Source organism: Anolis carolinensis, chromosome 4, assembly GCF_035594765.1.
Source record: "Anolis carolinensis isolate JA03-04 chromosome 4, rAnoCar3.1.pri, whole genome shotgun sequence".
NCBI classification, from domain to species: Eukaryota; Metazoa; Chordata; class Lepidosauria; order Squamata; family Dactyloidae; genus Anolis; species Anolis carolinensis.
Window position 1 is genome coordinate 218,592,429 of NC_085844.1, and position 18,136 is coordinate 218,610,564.

General features: G+C 44.6%; 2 protein-coding genes across 3 annotated transcripts in view; both read right to left on the reverse strand.

The window, feature by feature from the left end:
- The window catches only part of dlgap4 (DLG associated protein 4), a 459,488-nt gene that overhangs the window by 259,962 nt on the left and 181,390 nt on the right, over positions 1–18,136 (reverse strand). The gene's annotated exons all lie outside the window — the stretch shown is intronic.
- Positions 9,640–14,907, reverse strand: LOC134298466 (uncharacterized). The gene is made up of 2 exons (XM_062978825.1): positions 13,143–14,907; positions 9,640–9,914 (listed from the first exon to the last, which is right to left on the reverse strand). The coding sequence occupies exons 1-2, from the start codon at positions 14,688–14,690 to the stop codon at positions 9,873–9,875; spliced, it is 1,590 nt and encodes a 529-aa protein (XP_062834895.1). The 5' UTR covers positions 14,691–14,907; the 3' UTR covers positions 9,640–9,872.

An 18,136-nucleotide genomic window follows, 5' to 3' on the forward strand; every position in this document is an offset into this window, starting at 1 on the left:
CAGTTTGCCAGGCAAAGACATTGAAAATTCATGGAAAAGGGACAGAAGTAAGGAAGCTGGATGATCTCAGCTCAATTGAGGTACAGCTGACACTTGCAAAGCTAATTTTAAAGCACCATAATAATAATAATAATAATAACTTTATTCTTATATCCTGCCCCATCTCCCCGAAGGGACTCGGGGAGGCTTACATGGAGCCTTGCCCAACACAACAATGTAACAACAACAACAAGACAATAAAACAAATATCCCAACAATAAAACAGCAGCATCAATAAAACAGTCATAAAAATCAACATAATAAAATAAAATGTTAAAAACAGGAGACTAATACACGGATCTGGGCCAAAGTGCAGAATATTTCAAAATGGGGAGAGGTAGTTTCACAGCTAAATTAGTCAATAAAGTGCAATATAATACTGGCAAAGCATCACCGATGGAAACCGTAGTTTCCTTCACTCATCAGGCCATGTCTTTTGTCATCACCGGAGGCAAAGGATCCAACACTGCATATGGTTGGACTTCCTCAGCATGCACTATTAAGTAGATGGACTTCAGGACAAGACATCTCCATATCATATTTTCTTTTGGTTCTAGAGTAAATGAACATTTCTTTTTTACATTAATATTCTAAGCAGTATAGCAAGATCAAACTTCTAAAGCAATACCCAACAGAGAGTGTGTTTCTTCTGACAAAGCATTTGAAACTTGGTACTAGGAAATTAATATCAACTATGTAAGACTTTTAGCCAAACTACCATGGGCACCAATCAAGAAGGATGAGGCTGGAATTTTTGTGCTGTTCCATTTCCTAGTGTGTGGTTAAGTACATTTAATTTTCCAGCTGAGAAGGAGCTTTGAAAATAATTATAACACTAAGAAACAATAAATGTGGCAGTTATGAAATAGGATTTCTTCTTGAAAAATGAAGAGCCAAGAGCTAGGATTGCCAGGTCTGTTTTTGTTAGAAGAGATGACTTAATTGCAAAAGAATATGCAGACTCTCTCTGACACACAGGCACACACACACAATAGATAGCAGTTATCTTTAGACATAATGTAAAAAATATATAGAGAATCTACATGTTTTTGTAATCACCCCCCCATTACTGTAGGAATACTTTTGATTTATTCATGCTGTCTGATGGTAGCACTGGAACAGTTGGAGTTTTATGCTGTTCTAATCTTTTTGGAAGTATAAAGAAACAATTCATGCATTTTCACAACATATGGTTCTCTACGTATGACAGCAGACACCAGAACTTTGAATTAACTTTTTTGGATACTGAGAAAAGATGCACATGACTCATTTCAAAAGTACATTGATGAAGGCAATAATGTCCTATTTGCCAAGTTTTCACACTGAGAGACAAACTAAATTTGGCAACTTTTCTCTCTGTATATTGATGAAAACTTCACTCCCTCTCAATCTCATCCTCTACTAGAACTTGCCCAGCTAAGCAATGCAATATTTTATCATGATTTTGCCAACACTAAATTGGCTAATTTTATATACTGTAATGTGCCATCCTTCAAAGATTCAATCTACCCAAAGGTTTTCAGCTTGAGGAAGGCATCTATTTCAACAGGCATATTATTTTGTTTAATGAAATTGATGTCATTCTTTTGACAAAAATGAATGTGTACATACAGAAAACAACCCAAATGCCATGTAAACACTTTGTTAATTTGACAGGTGTCCAATTATTCATTGATAGTTATTCACCCAATATGCTATATTCTTTGCAAATGTTTCCCAGTGCATACTCTGTCAGAAAAACTGATCATTTATCACATTGTGCATCACTTCTATCTTCATTTTTGCTTTGTTTAAAATCACTACCACAGTTCCTAAGTGAACATCTTTTCATGTGCCTCAATTCTGGCCTGCTATGGGTAAGCAATATCAGGGCATCCTAAAAAGCCCCCTTTCCTTTTTGGGTTCCTTATTCTTACATCCTGAGTGTAGCTCAGAATAGCCGTTGAACAAAGGTTAGTTCTTTAGGCTTCCAGATCCTTTTCAATAATCCTCTTTGCAATTTTACCAGAACAATACAGAATCAGCACCCAACAATGAAATTGGCTAGACTAGAGGTTCTCGAAGTGTGCTCCACAGAGCCCTTGGGGTTCCACAAAGCATACTGAGGGGCCCCATGGTTCCCTGTCCCCCTCCAGTTTTTCCTTCTTTTTCCTGCTCCTTCCCCACCTCCATTGACCTGAAAAGCCCTTTTCCTTGCCTCACTTGCCACCCAGCTCCATTTCCCCTCACCTTCCTGACTTCCAAAATGCTATTTCTTCCCCACTGCTCAGGGGGTGCTTTGACTGTCCTTTTCCTGCATGGCACAAGGGGGGTGGACTGGTTTGCCCCTGTGGTCTTCCACTGAAATACTGTTAAATGTATGTTGGTTAAAATTGTTCTTCATTTTAAATATTGCATTGTTCTTTCTTTCCCTTTTTTGCATTACAAATGAGATATGCACAGTGGGCATAGTAATTTGTTCATTTTTTTTTTCAGTTTGTTCACACAAACACTCTCTGTCCATCTGCCACAGGCCTGAAACAGTGCCACAGGCCTGAAACAGTGTGTCAAAATGTTTGCTCATACCTGATATATATACACACACACACACACACACACACACACACACACACATGCACACATTATATGTAATATATAATATAATATATAAACATTTATTGGGGCTTCATGATAAACTTTTGCTTCAAAAAAGGACTCCAAGGCTGAAAAAGTTTGAGCACCCCCCCCCCCCCATGCAAGAAAGGTTTAACTGCTTTCTCAGTCAATTTCTGTACACCAATGGTTCCCAATCTTTTTTTGACCAGGGACCACTTTGACCAGGGACCACTTGACCTGGGCCCATGTTATAGCTCAGCCGTCACGATCTGCCCTTCCCCAGGAGATGGAGTTTGAATCAGAGTTGGATTTTGGGCCCATCCAGGACTTGGACCAAGGCCCAATGGCTTTGCAGGTGTCCGAAGTTGTGCTTACAGAGGATCCATTAATTGGAGTACATTCCAATGTTCAGTCAAGGCTGGTTTCGCCAGATGTTGTTGCAGAGGAGGAAGTTGCTTTTGATTGGAGAGAGTCTTTCGCGAAGGAAAGGAGTCGAAGGGAGTGAGTGAGACGAAGTCGGCGCTTGGCTCTCAGGCACACTAATGAGTAACTTTCCCATGTGAAGTTCTGCGTGTCCTAACTCTCACTGCCTTGTAGCCTTGAGAACTCCTTAAAGGTGCCTCGCTTCCTGTTCTCGTTGTGGTGTCAACTTTACCATCTATGGAAGAAGAATCTATGTCCCAGTACCTTGCTCCTTGCCTTGTTCCCGTGCCTTGTTTCATGACTTCCAAGCCGAGTTTGTGCCTTGTGACTCTCGAGTATACCTTGCCTTGCTAACCTTGGTTCTACGATTCCTTGGTGGTTGCTTTCCATGTGGAGTACAGTTTGTGGATTTCCAGCGTCTTGTTCCTGTTCCTTGTGATTTCTGGCTGATCCTGTTTGGATGGCCTTTACAGTCTAACTCTGGCTTCTTGGTGGAACTAACAAGTTCTGTTTGTGGATTACAATATTGAAAGACTTTATTGGACTTGCTTCTGAACAATTAAGGACATTATATTATGGACTATTCACTGTATTGACTTTTTTTTAATAGTTTTTATTGATTTTGCATTTATAGTTTACAGTGAGAATGTGTGAGCCATACATTCCTGAAAAAAAAGGTGGGAGAAATAGAGTGAAAGGAGAGAGACGGGGGGGGGGGGGGGGGGGGGAGAAAAGAGAATCACAGACCAAAGCAAAAAAAGGGAAAAAACACCAAACATATTCTTGGCTAGAAGGGGGAAGTAATGATGAAAGTAAAAAAGGAAAGGACACGGAAAGTTAAACAACATATATACATAAACAGAACAAAAACAGATGTAATAATAAAATCCAAAAGAGTGACTTCCATCTCTTCCACTGCTACTTTAAGAAGTTTGTTTTTTACTTCTTTTCTATTCTTTTACTTTCTTTCTCTCTATTTGGTGACCGCGTCTTCATAATGCTTTCGGTTGATGTACCAACCTTCTTTACAAATTATATTAGCACCCTCATTTGCATTTCTACCAAATATTTTTTAATCGGATCCCAGTTTGTTTGCTTTTTTGGAATACCATAATTGTTTTTTAGTAAGTACGTCAGTTTATCCATATTCATTATTTCCATTACCTTAATTAACCAACAGCCTAATTCAGGAGTTTCTTTCTTTTTCCAGTATTTGGCATATGTAATTCTAGCCGCCGTAGTAAGATAATTGAAAAGCATCTCTTTGTTTTTGTTATTTTCAATGTTGAGCATCCCCAGGAGAAAGTATTTAGGATCTAAGTCTAGTTTAATTTGCAACATCTTTTGTATTGCCTGATGGATTTCTTTCCAGTATTTCTTCGCTTTTTTACAAGTCCACCAACAGTGGAAGAACGTTCCTACTTGGTCTTCGCATTTCCAACATTTGTTTGAGGTTTTTTTGTAATATTTTGATACTTTTTGGGGGGTCAAATACCAGCGGTAAAATATTTTAATCCAATTCTCTTTCAGTTCTGTTGCATATGTGATTTTTAATCTGGAGTTCCAGGCCCTCTCCCATTCTTCTAAATAAATTTTTTTCCCCAGATTTTTTGCCCATTTGATCATACTGTCTTTTACTGGTACCGTTTCTGTCTCCCATTCAATTAGTTTTGCATATATTGTGGATATTTGTTTCCTTTCTAATTTCATCACTTTGTCCCAAAATCTTTCTGTTTCTTCAAATCCCATTTTTTTATCTTTATTGTAGTATTCTTTTAATTGTCTATATTGGAACCATCCTACAATACTAAATTCATGGTTAATCTCTTCTTGGCTTTTCATATTATATGTCCCATTTTCTTTAGTTAATATATCTTTATATCTCGGCCAAATTTCTCCTCCTGTTTCTCTCCTTTGGCATGCTTCTAGTGGGGAGATCCATTTTGGAGTTTTCAAATATAATTTCTTTTTATATTTTTCCCAAATTTTTATCAGCGATGATCGAATAAAATGGTTACCAAATTTTTTTTCCGTTGATTTTTTATTATACCACAAGTACGCATGCCACCCCGCCCTTAAATCTATTCCTTCTAATGCTATGATTTTTGCATTTCCCAATGTGGACCAGTCTCTCACCCAATTTAGGCCACTCGCGTCGTGGTAAAGTTGGAGATCTGGGAGACCCAGACCTCCTCTTTTCTTCTCGTCTATCAGGTAGATTCTTTTAATTCTCAGTTTTTTTCCCCTCCAAATGAACTTGCTTATTTCTTTGTTCCAATTTTTGAATTTTTGGGTATTTCTGATAATCGGTATGTTTTGAAATAAGAATAGTAACTTAGGTAAGATTGTCATTTTTATTACCGATATTCTTCCTAATAATGATAATTTTGCATACCTCCATCTTTCTAAGTCCCTTTGTATTTCTTTCCATTTGAGATCGTAGTTGTTTTCTAATAATTGTGAATTTCTTGCTGTTATTGTTATACCTAGGTATTTTATTTTCTTCCTAATCTGAATCCCAGAAATTTTTGTTAAGTCTTTTTGTCTTTTTTCTGTCATGTTTTTTGTTAGTAACATGGTCTTATCCATGTTTATTCTTAACCCCGAATTGTCCCCAAATTCTCTTATTTTGGAGAGCCAATATTGAATTGTATTTATAGGGTCATCTATTACACAAATAAGATCGTCTGCAAAAGCCCTTAACTTATAATTATACTTTCTTATTTTTACACCTTTCAGTTTGGGGTCATCTCTGATATTATTTAGTAAAATTTCCAATGAGAAAATGAACAACAGCGGGGACAACGGGCATCCTTGTCTAGTTCCTTTGCTTATTTTGAAATATTTTGATTCCTCGGAATTTATTTTAATTTTTGCTTCTTGTTTGTCATAAATTTGGTTAATTGCGTTTGTAAATTTGTAACCCATGTCCAATTCTTTGATGAGTAATTTAAAAAAATCCCAATTCAAATTGTCGAAGGCTTTTTCCATATCAATAGTGACTTTAAACACTATTTGCTTGCATATATATATCCTTCAATAAACTGCCTTGCTTATGATCCTGGCTCCAGTGTGGTTTTCAAGGTGCCCTCGCAACCTTGGGATGTGACAGCCCACTTAACAGGGACCACTCTCCAACATTAGTCCCAAAAGGGTTACTAATCAGTTTTTGGTCAACTTTAGATTTGGTTTGGTTATTTAGGGTGAAGATTCAGAAAATTGCATTGGATAGACCACATCAGCTCTAACCTCTGATACAGAACATATGCCTTCCAGTAGTCATCATCTGCTCGCCCACAGAAAACCATATTTAATAATCTAGAGCTGATATGGTCTATCCAATGAAATGGTCAGCTCTGCGGAAAGGAGTGGAAATAAATAAAGAGGAAGGAGGTTTATGGACTGGATTTTTGTTCTCGCAGCCCACTGTTGGGCTACGGCCCACAGGTTGAGAACCACTGCTGCACACAGAATGGAAGGGGTACCACTTTGTCCTTTGTTTTAAGAATAAAATGTTTTGATTTAGCCCTGGTCTGATTCAAAAATTTGTGCATTTCATTGCTCTATGGTTGCTTGACTATTAAACACACAGTGCCTCTTAACTATGTGTGTGAATCATTTCATTTTAGAAAGCATAATTTAAGTTGACTTTAGGTGAAATGAAAATTCTGAGCTTTAGTGACTGATTTTTTACATATGTGTCATGGAACCCAGTTACAGGGCTGAATTACCAAGCCCTGGACTGGGAGTCATAACATAAACAATCCTAGAAGCACCTGGCAGAAGAAGATAGAATATGCCTGGGAACTTGGGGTTGAAAATATAAACAATTATAATTGGTCTAGTGTGTGAAAATGGTAGTAATGTGATATTGGGGGTGGAGATTGATGATGATATTTACGTGTGGTGTTACGTAGCATCAGAGGTGATAAAAATGATTGTATGTAAACATTAGGTCATTCTTGACTTTTCCAAAGTCGTGTATTCTTCAATAAAGATTGGATTTGAGAGCAGCTATCTCTGATCTGCGTTCAGACTGATCCTTTGAAGTGAGCAGGACAATTAAGTCAAGAATCCCGTTCTCACCCTCCTGCGAATTCGCAGTGAAGTGATAATGAGTGGAGAAGGAGATCAAAGCCCTGACGGAGCAGAGAGGCCTTTGCTAGGGGCTCGGCCGTTGGCGGAAGAAACGTTGCAAGCCATAGCTTCCTCTACGGGGTACCCCAAGCCGGACGGCGTGACCCAGAGGATTCCCAGAGGAGGAAGAGGCGTTCCGGCGGTGGCAGAAACCAGTTGGGGATCTGGAGGAAGCATGCCGGAGACCGTGGCCCTGCGGTTATCCATCCTGGAAACGAATTTATCCAGGCTGTCGGAAACCGTGGGGAGATTGGTGCCACTGTTGGAAGAAAATCTCCAGAAGGAACCCACCCGATATGGCACCGCGACAGAGCCACGTAAGGAAGGAGTTTGGAGCCAAAGGGGCCAACGCGCCTCAACGCAGAGCCCCATAGCGGCGAGGAGCGAGGGGGATGAAGAGTACTGGCAGGAACTGGAGTTCCGGGACAGAATGGCGCGCGAGGTGGAGCACCAGCACGCTCGGGGAACTCTGAGACCACCGACTCCAATAGAACTTCCTATCCAGCTTCCAACCCCCCGAATGGGCGTCGGGGTGGAAAGACCCCTGGGGCCAGGAATTGGGTCCAGTGGATTAGCAGATGAAGGCGGAGAGGAGCCGGAGACCCAGGAAGGGGAGGAGAATATGCCGTACGGCGAGGAAAGGCGAGATGCGGGGGCTACAGCGAGGCCCGAATTCGGGTGGGTGGAAGGACCGACAGCAGCGGCCGAATTTCGGGAGCCGCGCAGGACGACAGCCGGAGTGGGGCGCGGCGTGTTAAAAGGAGCCGTCCAAGGAAACCCGATGCAACCCTTCCCCATGCCCCTCAGACAGCAGCAGCGGGCCGTAGAATGGATGCAAAGGAGGGAAGATCTCAAACTGGAATACGGAGGGGAATCATCTGAACTGAACTTTTTCCTCATTAGCGTCAGAGGATATATAGAAGACAATGCACACACATTCCCCTCCGAAGCAAGCATGGTTCGGGCCACCGGCAACACGCTAAAGAGAGGAGCGGCCAGCTGGTATGTACAACTACATGCCAGAAACGACCCGTGCCTAAGGTCAGTGCCCCGCTTCCTCGCCGCACTGGAAAACCGGTTCCGAGACCGGCTAGAGCAATTGAGGGCTCGAGACCAGCTTAAAGGAATAAAGCAGAGGGACAAAACGGTGCCCGAGTACGCAGAGGAATTCCTCCATCTCGCAGAAAAGGTACCAGAGTGGTCTGAAGTGACCAAAGTGGAAATATTCAAGGAGGGACTACGCCCCGAGGTTTTTAGTTGGGCGGCACATAGAGACGACCCAGAAACACTACGGGGCTGGATACAACTAGCGGGGCGCGTCGAATCCACCCTGGCCCAAGTGAAGCGTTTCAGGGGCGGCGGCGGCCAGCAAAGACCGACGGCGAGAGGTCGAGGAGAAACGAGGAAGCAGGAAAGGCCCGGAGCAAGGCCGGGGATCCCCTTCAAAGGAGATGACAACAAGCCCAAACCGGGATGCTTTGTATGTGGGAAGACGGGCCATCGAGCAGCGGAATGTTGGGCCCGGAAGGGGGAGCCGCCAAAACCCTCAAAGCCCAAGCCAGCAGTCGGGAGGCGAGCGGAGGAGGAGATGCGAGCCCCAGAATCTCCGGAAAGACTGGTGAGTCGAGACAAACGCATGCTAGTAGTGCCGATCTGCCTATCGGGGCTAGAGAATCGGGCCACCTGCAGGGCATTCGTGGATTGCGGTTGTTCTAGGAACATTATAACTCCGGAACTAGCAGAAGCACTGAAATGCCAGCAGACATTTCTTGACTCCCCAATTGCATTTTCGCAGCTAGATGGATCAGTTGCTGCTGGGGAAGCATCTACAAAGGAAATGCAAGGGGTTCCATGTAAAATAGGCAAATGGGAAGGAAGAATATCCTTTGTGATAGCCCCTATTGCCACATACCACGTAATACTAGGGATACCGTGGCTTGAACAGGCAAACCCTGAAGTAGATTGGAGAGGGAAGAGCCTGGCATTTAAAGAACAACAGACGCGATGGGAGATAAGCAGATTAGCAGGAGAGGAGGACGAGGGAGATGAAGCAGGCGAAATAGACCCACAGCTATTGCCGCCGGAATACAGAGACTTTGTGGATGTTTTCAATCAGAAAGAGGTGAGTAAATTACCCCCCAAGAGGAATGTAGAAGTAGAAATTGAAATAACACCAGGAGCAACCTTACCGAAACCAAAAGTATATCCCATGTCTGTTCAGGAGAAGGAGGAATTGAGGAAATATATTGATAAGAACCTGGCCCGAGGCTTTATTAAGCCATCCAATTCTCCTCTAGGAGCCCCAGTGTTATTTAGAAGAAAGAAAGACAACTCCCTAAGACTGTGTATCGACTATAGAAATTTAAATGCAATTACTAAGGACAATAAATACCCTTGTCAGCTCACCACAGCCGCTCCTGAATGAACACACGAGACTCTCTGTGGTATCACCAGGAACTTTTACTGTAGGAAACATGAACATCAGAAAAGCCAAGAATGGGAGGCTCCGGCCAACCCTCCTTTATATACCCTCCCCCTCATTTGAACAGTCTCTTCCCGCTCAGTAAAACCCCGCGCAAATTCCCCGCCAAGTCCAGCAGCCGTTTCTCCTCCGAGTCCTGGGACGCAGGTGTCTTATCAATGTCAGTGACCCTGAAACTCAGAGCCACATCCAGGCTCTAGTAGCAGGGTTCTGACATGGCGTCCTCCTCCCCTTCATCCTGGAAGGAAAAGATTAAACACAACTATTGTTCTCCGCTGTCCAGAGTTCCTTTATACTTTTTTAACAGGCTGCAATGGAATACCGGGTGTACCTTTCCTAGGTCCTTGGGTAGCCTCAGCTCATAGGTCACTTCGTTTATTCTTTTTGCTACCCTGAATGGCCCTATATAGCGTGGAGCCAATTTCTTGGATGGGAACCCCAATTTCAGGTTTTTTGTGCTCAGCCAAACCAGATCTCCTTCGCCCAATTTGTCCCCCTCTCGGCGCCTACGATCCGCAAAGAGCTTGTACTTCTTTTGTGTTTCCCGCAATGCCTCTACCACGGTTTGCCACCCTTGCTTGATTTTGGCCGGCCATTCCTCGTCGGTCTGGCCCTCCCCTTCCTTCCACTCGGGTAGCCTGGGGAAAGGTGCCACCTCCTGTCCGTATACTATTTCGAATGGGGCACGACCTGTGGCCGAATGTACGGCCCCGTTAAAAGCCATCTCAGCAAACGGAAGAAGGTCCGCCCAATCATCCTGTCTATAATTGGTGTACATCCTTAAGAATTGGCACAGTGTCTGTTGGGTACGTTCGACCCCCCCGTTGGTCGCGGGATGAAAGGCCGAGCTCAGGTTCCTTTCTGCTCCTAACAGCTGTAAGAATTTTCCCCAAAATTTTGCAGTAAATTGGACTCCCCGGTCACTAATTATCTTGTCGGGACACCCATGTAGGCGATATACATGCTTCACATACAAATCAGCAAGTTTTTCAGCTGAAGGGAGTTTTGGCAGGGCCACAAAGTGTGCCTGTTTTGAGAATAGGTCCAATATTGTCCAAATGTATCTGTGGCCTCTGCTGGGGGGTAGTTCGCCTACAAAATCCATGGCTACGCATTCCCATGGCCTCATGGGCTCCACCACCTTCTGCAATAGCCCCTGGGGCTTCCCCGGTGGTGTTTTTCCCTCTGCACATAATTCACACTGCGTGACGTACCCCCTGGCGTCTTTCCTCATTCCGGGCCACCAGCATTGTTTGGCCAACAGTTTAATAGTCCTGGTGGGGCCTAGATGACCCGCACCCTTGTTATCATGGTACTTCCTTAACATTTCTCGTCTTAAACATTCAGGAATATACAATTTCTTATTTACAAACACCAAATCCCCACACAATTCTCCCTTTTCTTTGTTAGTTTGTAACCATTTGTCCATTCCATACGCTCGCTTCAACTCTTCCTCCCATATTTCTCCTCCCCCCGTGGAAATGGCAGTACGTTTGTTTTCTTTGGCCGCTTGTGCTCGAGTTAGTACTGCCAGGCCCCATTGCTTATCAAGAAAAATACTCCCTTCAGATTCCTGAATTCCTCCCCCGTGCTGAGGCATCCGAGAGAGAGCGTCAGCGAGTATGTTATGTTTCCCCTGGAAGAATCTGAGTCTGAAATCAAAACGGCTGAAATATTGGGCCCATCTAATTTGCTTCGCTGATAGTTTACGAGGGGATCTTAGATACTGTAAATTTCTATGGTCAGTCCACACCTCAAACGGTGTTCCACTTCCTTCCAGAAAGTGTCTCCAGCACTCTAGTGCTTTTAGAATCGCTAAGGCTTCTCTCTCCCAAATCGGCCAGTTTTTTTCTGTATCGCTAAACTTTTTTGACAGATAGCCACATGGCTTCAGGTTCCCCCCCTCGTCTTTCTGTAGCAGAACTGCCCCATATGCCCGGTCTGACGCATCGCAATGTAATACAAAGGCTTTAGACATATCAGGGTGCTGTAGGACAGGCTCCTCAGTAAAACGCTTTTTAAGGGCTTCGAAAGCTTCCTGGCATTCTATTGTCCAGGTCAGTTTGGCCCCTGGGGCCTTCACTTTGGCTGTTTCTCCCCTGCCTTTAGTCTTTAACAAATCCGTTAATGGCAAAGTGAGGCGCGCAAAGTCCTTGATAAATGTTCTATAGAAGTTTGCGAACCCTAGGAAGGATTGCAGCTGCTTCCGTGTTTTGGGGGCTTCCCACCCCCTCACGTCTTCTACCTTCGCAGGGTCCATCGCCACTCCCTGGGAGGAAATCCTATACCCCAGAAAGTCTATCTGGTCTTTATTGAACTCGCACTTGGCAAGCTTCGCATACAGTTTTGCTTCTCTCAACTTTTGCAGGACTTCCCTGACTAGTTCTATGTGTTGCTCCTTAGTCCGAGATACTAACAATATGTCATCTAAAAAAACAAAGACTCCCTTGTACAACAATGGATGCAACACTTCGTTGATTAATTGCATGAACGCGGCGCCTCCGCCGCACAAACCGAAAGGGAGCACACGATAATTGAATAATCCGAATGCACAGGAGAAGGCCGTCTTCCACCTGTCCTCTGGTTTAATCTGCAATTTATGGTACGCTTCAATTAAGTCCAATTTAGTGAATATCTGTCCCTCCGATAACTGGGCGATCAAGTCCTTCACTAAAGGTAGGGGGTATTTATTTACAGAACTGATTGCATTCAGGCCCCTGTAGTCAATGCAGAGCCTCAGCGTTTGGTCCTTTTTGCGCCTGAACAACACAGGCGCCCCTAGAGGGGAATTTGAAGGCTCTATGAAACCCCTCGCTAGGTTTTTATCAATGTATTTTCTCAGTTCCTCCTTTTCCCTAGCCGACATTGGGTATATTTTTGCCTTAGGAAGCTCTGCTCCTGGGACTAGCTCTATCTTCACTTCAACTCTCCGCTTCGGTGGGAAACTGTCTGCTTCCTTCTCATCAAATACGTCCACAAAATCCCGATACTCTGGGGGTAATTTATCTGCCAGTTCTGCTATCCTGATAGAGTCTTCCTCCCCCCTTTTCCCCGGCTCCCTCTCCACTTCCTGGCTCCCTCCTTCCAACTTCATCCTGAAGATCATGCTCTTATCCTCCCAGTTGATTTGCGGGTTGGCCTGCCCCAGCCATGGCATGCCTAGTATAACATTATAGCTGGCTATTTGTGATATCACAAATGACACCTTTCCTTCCCAACTCCCTATCTTACACTTTACATCTTCGGCACTGTACTTAGCTAATGATCCCGATGCTGTGGATCCGTCCAACTGCGAAAAAGCTATTGGGGATTCTAGGTTCGTTCTTTCGCATCCCAATCCCTCGGCTAATTCAGGGGAGATGATGTTCCTGGAACATCCACAATCCACAAATGCTTTGCAGGTTGCTTGTTTGCTGCCACTTTCCAGCTGAATGGGGACCACTATCATGGCTTTGTCCTGACTTACCAACCCCCCCGAGTGGTGCCTCATCGGTGGTTCTTCCTCGGCGCGTTTCCCTGCCACGGCTCTTGGTTTGGGCGGGCCTCCGCCTTCCCCTTTTCTCTGCCAGCACTCGGCAGCCCTGTGGCCCAAACGGCCGCACACGAAGCAGCCCCTCCTGCTGGTGCTCACGTTCCCTGTCGGCTCCGTTCTCCTCCCGGCTGGGGTTGATCCCTCCTTCCGGCTCCCCTCTTTCATCTGCGGCCGCTGCTGTAGCCCTCCTCGGTGCCTCCTCGCCTGGGCCAGCGATGTCTCGATGCGCCCCGCCAGCTGAATCCATCCGCGCAGTGTGTCAGGCTCATCACGATGCACCGCCCAGGAGAGGATCTCCCGCCTGAGCCCCTCTTTGAAGAGTTCTATTTTTGTCACTGCAGACCATTCCGGCACCTTTTCAGCGAGGCATTGGAACTCCTCCGCATACTCAGATACCGACCTCTGCCCCTGGGAGACGGTCTTCAACTCCTCCCTCGCCCGGATCTGCTCCAGTGGATCTCGGAAACGGGTCTCCAGGGCCCCCATAAAGCGTCGGAGTGACCCCAGACATGGGTCGCGCCGCGCGTGTAGTTGAACGTACCAGCTGGCCGCTCCCCTCTTCAACACTGCACCAATGGCCCGTACCCGGCTGGATTCCGTTCTAAAAGTGTGAGCATTGTCCTCCATATAGCCCCTCACCGTGGTCAGGAAAAAATCCAGTTCAGAGGACTCTCCCCCAAACTCGATCCTTAGTTCCTCTCGTCTCGGTAGGGGTCCCTGTGGTGGCAATCCCCAATTCTCCGCCCGTCGCAAGCCCCCTTGCGGGCCAGTGGGCCCCGCTGCTGCTTCCCTTTGTCCTGTGCCACGCCCGGCATTCGCCAGGGGCACCAGGGTCTCAGTTGGGAGCGTAGCCGGGATTCTCGGAGGCTTTTCCCCTTCGTCGTCACTCTCCTCCACCCGCGTCAGGCTCGTTTGGATCTTGGGCCGGGCACCGGGCTCCTTTCGCATTTCCCTTCCCTTCGGTGCTGGGAGGTCTGCAAAGCCCTGGCTGCTTCCCATGCTCACGTCCCACATTGAGCTAGCCCGAAGTTCCCTTCCTCGCTCCGGCTCCGCCAAAACCGCCAGGCGCTCCATCGCCCTCGACATCACTGCCAGGGTGGTCTCCATCGCCGACATCCTCTCCTCCAGAAACACCATCTTTTGCGGGCCTGGGGAAGGTGAACCTTCCTCTCCTCCGGTGCTATCTCCCCGCACCACTCCGCGCCTCTGGGTTACCCCATTTGGCTGGGCATAAGCGGTGGATGACGCCAGGGCCGCCAGCTGGTGGAACTCAGCGTCCGGCTCGGGAGTGGCCCTTTCCGACCTTCCTCCTCCGGCGCCCAAGAGCTCTTCATCCTCCACTTGCATGTTACACCTCACCGCTACAGCGGGATGGTGTCCGTATTCTTGGCTTAGTGTCAGCTCACCACAGCCGCTCCTGAATGAACACACGAGACTCTCTGTGGTATCACCAGGAACTTTTACTGTAGGAAACATGAACATCAGAAAAGCCAAGAATGGGAGGCTCCGGCCAACCCTCCTTTATATACCCTCCCCCTCATTTGAACAGTCTCTTCCCGCTCAGTAAAACCCCGCGCAAATTCCCCGCCAAGTCCAGCAGCCGTTTCTCCTCCGAGTCCTGGGACGCAGGTGTCTTATCAATGTCAGTGACCCTGAAACTCAGAGCCACATCCAGGCTCTAGTAGCAGGGTTCTGACACCCTATGCCATTAGTAAAAGATTTAATTACCGTACTGAAGAAGGGGAGTATATTTACTAAACTGGATTTAATTGAAGCGTATCATAAATTAAGGATTAAACCTGAGGATACTTGGAAAACTGCATTTTCCTGCGCATTCGGCCATTTTGAATATAAAATTTTGCCATTTGGATTAAAAAACGGCGGCAGTTGCTTTATGCAGCTTATAAATGAAATACTGCACCCATTATTATATCGAGGGGTATTCATATTTCTTGATGATATCTTGATCGTAACTGAAGATAAAGAAAAGCACGTGGAATTGGTGCGGGAAGTTTTACAGAGACTAAGGGAAGCAAAGCTGTATGCAAAATTATCCAAGTGTGAATTTAATAAAACTCAAATTGACTTTCTGGGATATCGGATATCTCCAGAAGGATTAGCTATGGACCCGTCTAAAGTATCAGACCTAAAAGAATGGGGAGTACCTCAAACAAGGAGGCAATTGCAATCATTTCTGGGGTTTGCAAATTTTTATAGATCCTTTATAAAAGGCTTCGCGCAAATAACCGCACCCCTTACTGAACTTTTAAAAACAAAAGGAAAAGGGGAGACAGCAAAAGTGAAAGCTCCTGGCGCCAAACTGAGTTGGACGCCGGAATGCCAAAAGGCATTTGAAACCCTAAAAGGATGCTTCACAGAAGAACCCATCCTAAAACACCCCGATATCAAAAGCCCTTTCATAATCCATTGCGATGCTTCAGATTGTGCATACGGGGCAGTACTATTGCAAAAGGATCAAAATGGGAACTTAAAACCTTGTGGATATTTGTCCCGGAAGTTCAGTGAAACTGAAAAATGCTGGCCCATATGGGAAAAGGAGGCATTAGCAATATTAAAAGCCTTAGAATGCTGGCGACACTTCCTCGAAGGGAGCGGAATCCCATTTGAAATTTGGTCTGACCATAAGAATCTCCAATATTTAAAATCTCCTCGAAAATTGTCCCCCAAACAAATTAGATGGGCGCAATACTTCAGCAGGTTCGATTTCCAATTAAAGTTTTTCCAAGGGAAGCAAAATGTCTTGGCAGATGCTCTTTCACGCATGCCTCAACACGAAGGCCTGGCCGCAGCAAAAGAGGGAACAATATTCTCTGATAAACAATGGGGTTTAGCGGTCAGGACAAGAGCGCAAACACAAAAAGAGAACACTGCTATTATTGAACTCGACGGGGAAAGTAATTGGGGAAAAGAACTGAAACAGTCTTATGAGGGAGATCAGTGGATCACATCCAATTCGGAAAAGGGGGAGCAGAAGAGGGGATTTTGGTTCGTGAACAAAAAACTGTATATCCCAGCAATATTAAGGATTAAGATTTTGGAGCGTTTTCACAATAACCAGAGCGCTGGTCATACAGGAATCACAAAAACAACAAAGGCAATAGCGAAACATTGTTGGTGGCCAGGAATGAGGAAGGACATAAAGAATCATGTTGTTCAGTGTGATGATTGTGCCAGAAATAAATCAAGAGGAGGGAAGCCAATGGGATTATTACAAACAGTAGTGGAACCTACCAGACCTTGGGAATGTGTAGCTATGGACTTTGTAGGGGAACTGCCGGTCAGCAAAGGACATCGTTATATTTGGACAGTATTAGATTTATTTTCTAAACAGGCCCACTTTATACCACTGACGAAATTACCATCGGCAGAGAAACTAGCTGAATTATACATAAATCATATTTACAAACTTCATGGATGTCCCAGTAGGGTGGTCAGTGACAGAGGAGTTCAATTCACAGCAAAATTTTGGGAAAATTTTTTGGAAATGCTGGGAGCAGAAAGGAGTCTAAGTTCTGCTTTTCACCCCATGACAAACGGAGCAGTGGAACGTACTCAGCAGACACTTGGGCAGTTCCTTCGAATGTATTCTAATATAAGACAAAATGACTGGTCTAAGTGGTTGGCTTTTGCAGAACTAGCTTTTAATTCGACTATACATTCAGCAACAAATAAAACTCCCTTTGAAATAGTTTACGGGTATGAAATACAACCTCTGCCCCAGTTGCCAAAATGGACAGAGAATGAGGAAACAGGGGCAGGGAAATGGAAAAATCAAATGCTAGAATGCTGGGGTCAAGTGACTGCATCCTTAAAGGAAGCACACAAAAAGTATAAAACATTCGCAGACAGAAAAAGGGTGGAAGGCGATAAATTGGAGAAAGGAGATCTAGTATGGTTAAGTACCCAAAACATCAAATTGGGGCTACCTTCAAAAAAATTGGGCCCTAAATATATTGGGCCATTCAGAATACAGAGTGTTATCAACGAGGTGACTTTCCAGTTGGCGTTGCCAAAAAGTTTGGGGAAAATACACCCCGTATTCCATCGAAGTTTACTGAAAAAGTATAGGGGTACTTTGGACAAAATGGACACATAGAATTATTGTTTGGTTTGTTTCAGATTTGTGATGAAAGAAGAACCGAAGAGGAGGACGAAGAAAAGGAGGGCACCATGTCATGGAACCCAGTTACAGGGCTGAATTACCAAGCCCTGGACTGGGAGTCATAACATAAACAATCCTAGAAGCACCTGGCAGAAGAAGATAGAATATGCCTGGGAACTTGGGGTTGAAAATATAAACAATTATAATTGGTCTAGTGTGTGAAAATGGTAGTAATGTGATATTGGGGGTGGAGATTGATGATGATATTTACGTGTGGTGTTACGTAGCATCAGAGGTGATAAAAATGATTGTATGTAAACATTAGGTCATTCTTGACTTTTCCAAAGTCGTGTATTCTTCAATAAAGATTGGATTTGAGAGCAGCTATCTCTGATCTGCGTTCAGACTGATCCTTTGAAGTGAGCAGGACACATATGAACTCTCTTGTGTGTGAAATTGATTTCAGAGGCATAGTTGGTATGAGAAGGAGGTGTTAGTTATTACACATTACTAATATTTACATATATATCACGCTTTTGCTAAATGATCTATAGGGCAATGTACTATACATTTACATAAAATGGCTATAAAAGAAAAATGATTTAAAGAGGTATTTCTAAATGCATTTGACTCCTGTGCCATTTTGTTTCTGGACTGTTTTTGCTGATACATTTTGTGTTGTAATCATAACAATTCATATGCTTTATATATTTTGGTAGTTGCTTTTATTGAGAGCCAGCATCCCAGTGGCCTTGATTCTGCCTTGGCTGTTGAAAACCATAGTTCAACAAAATCTGAAAAGCCA

Coding starts and splice junctions, on each gene's coding strand:
- LOC134298466 (XM_062978825.1), bottom strand. CDS start 14,690: ATGTTCATGTTTCCTACAGTAAAAGTTCCTGGTGATACCACAGAGAGT. Junction 9,915..13,142: donor GGCACCACTCGGGGGGGTTG/GTAAGTCAGGAC, acceptor TTTTCCTTCCAG/GATGAAGGGGAGGAGGACGC.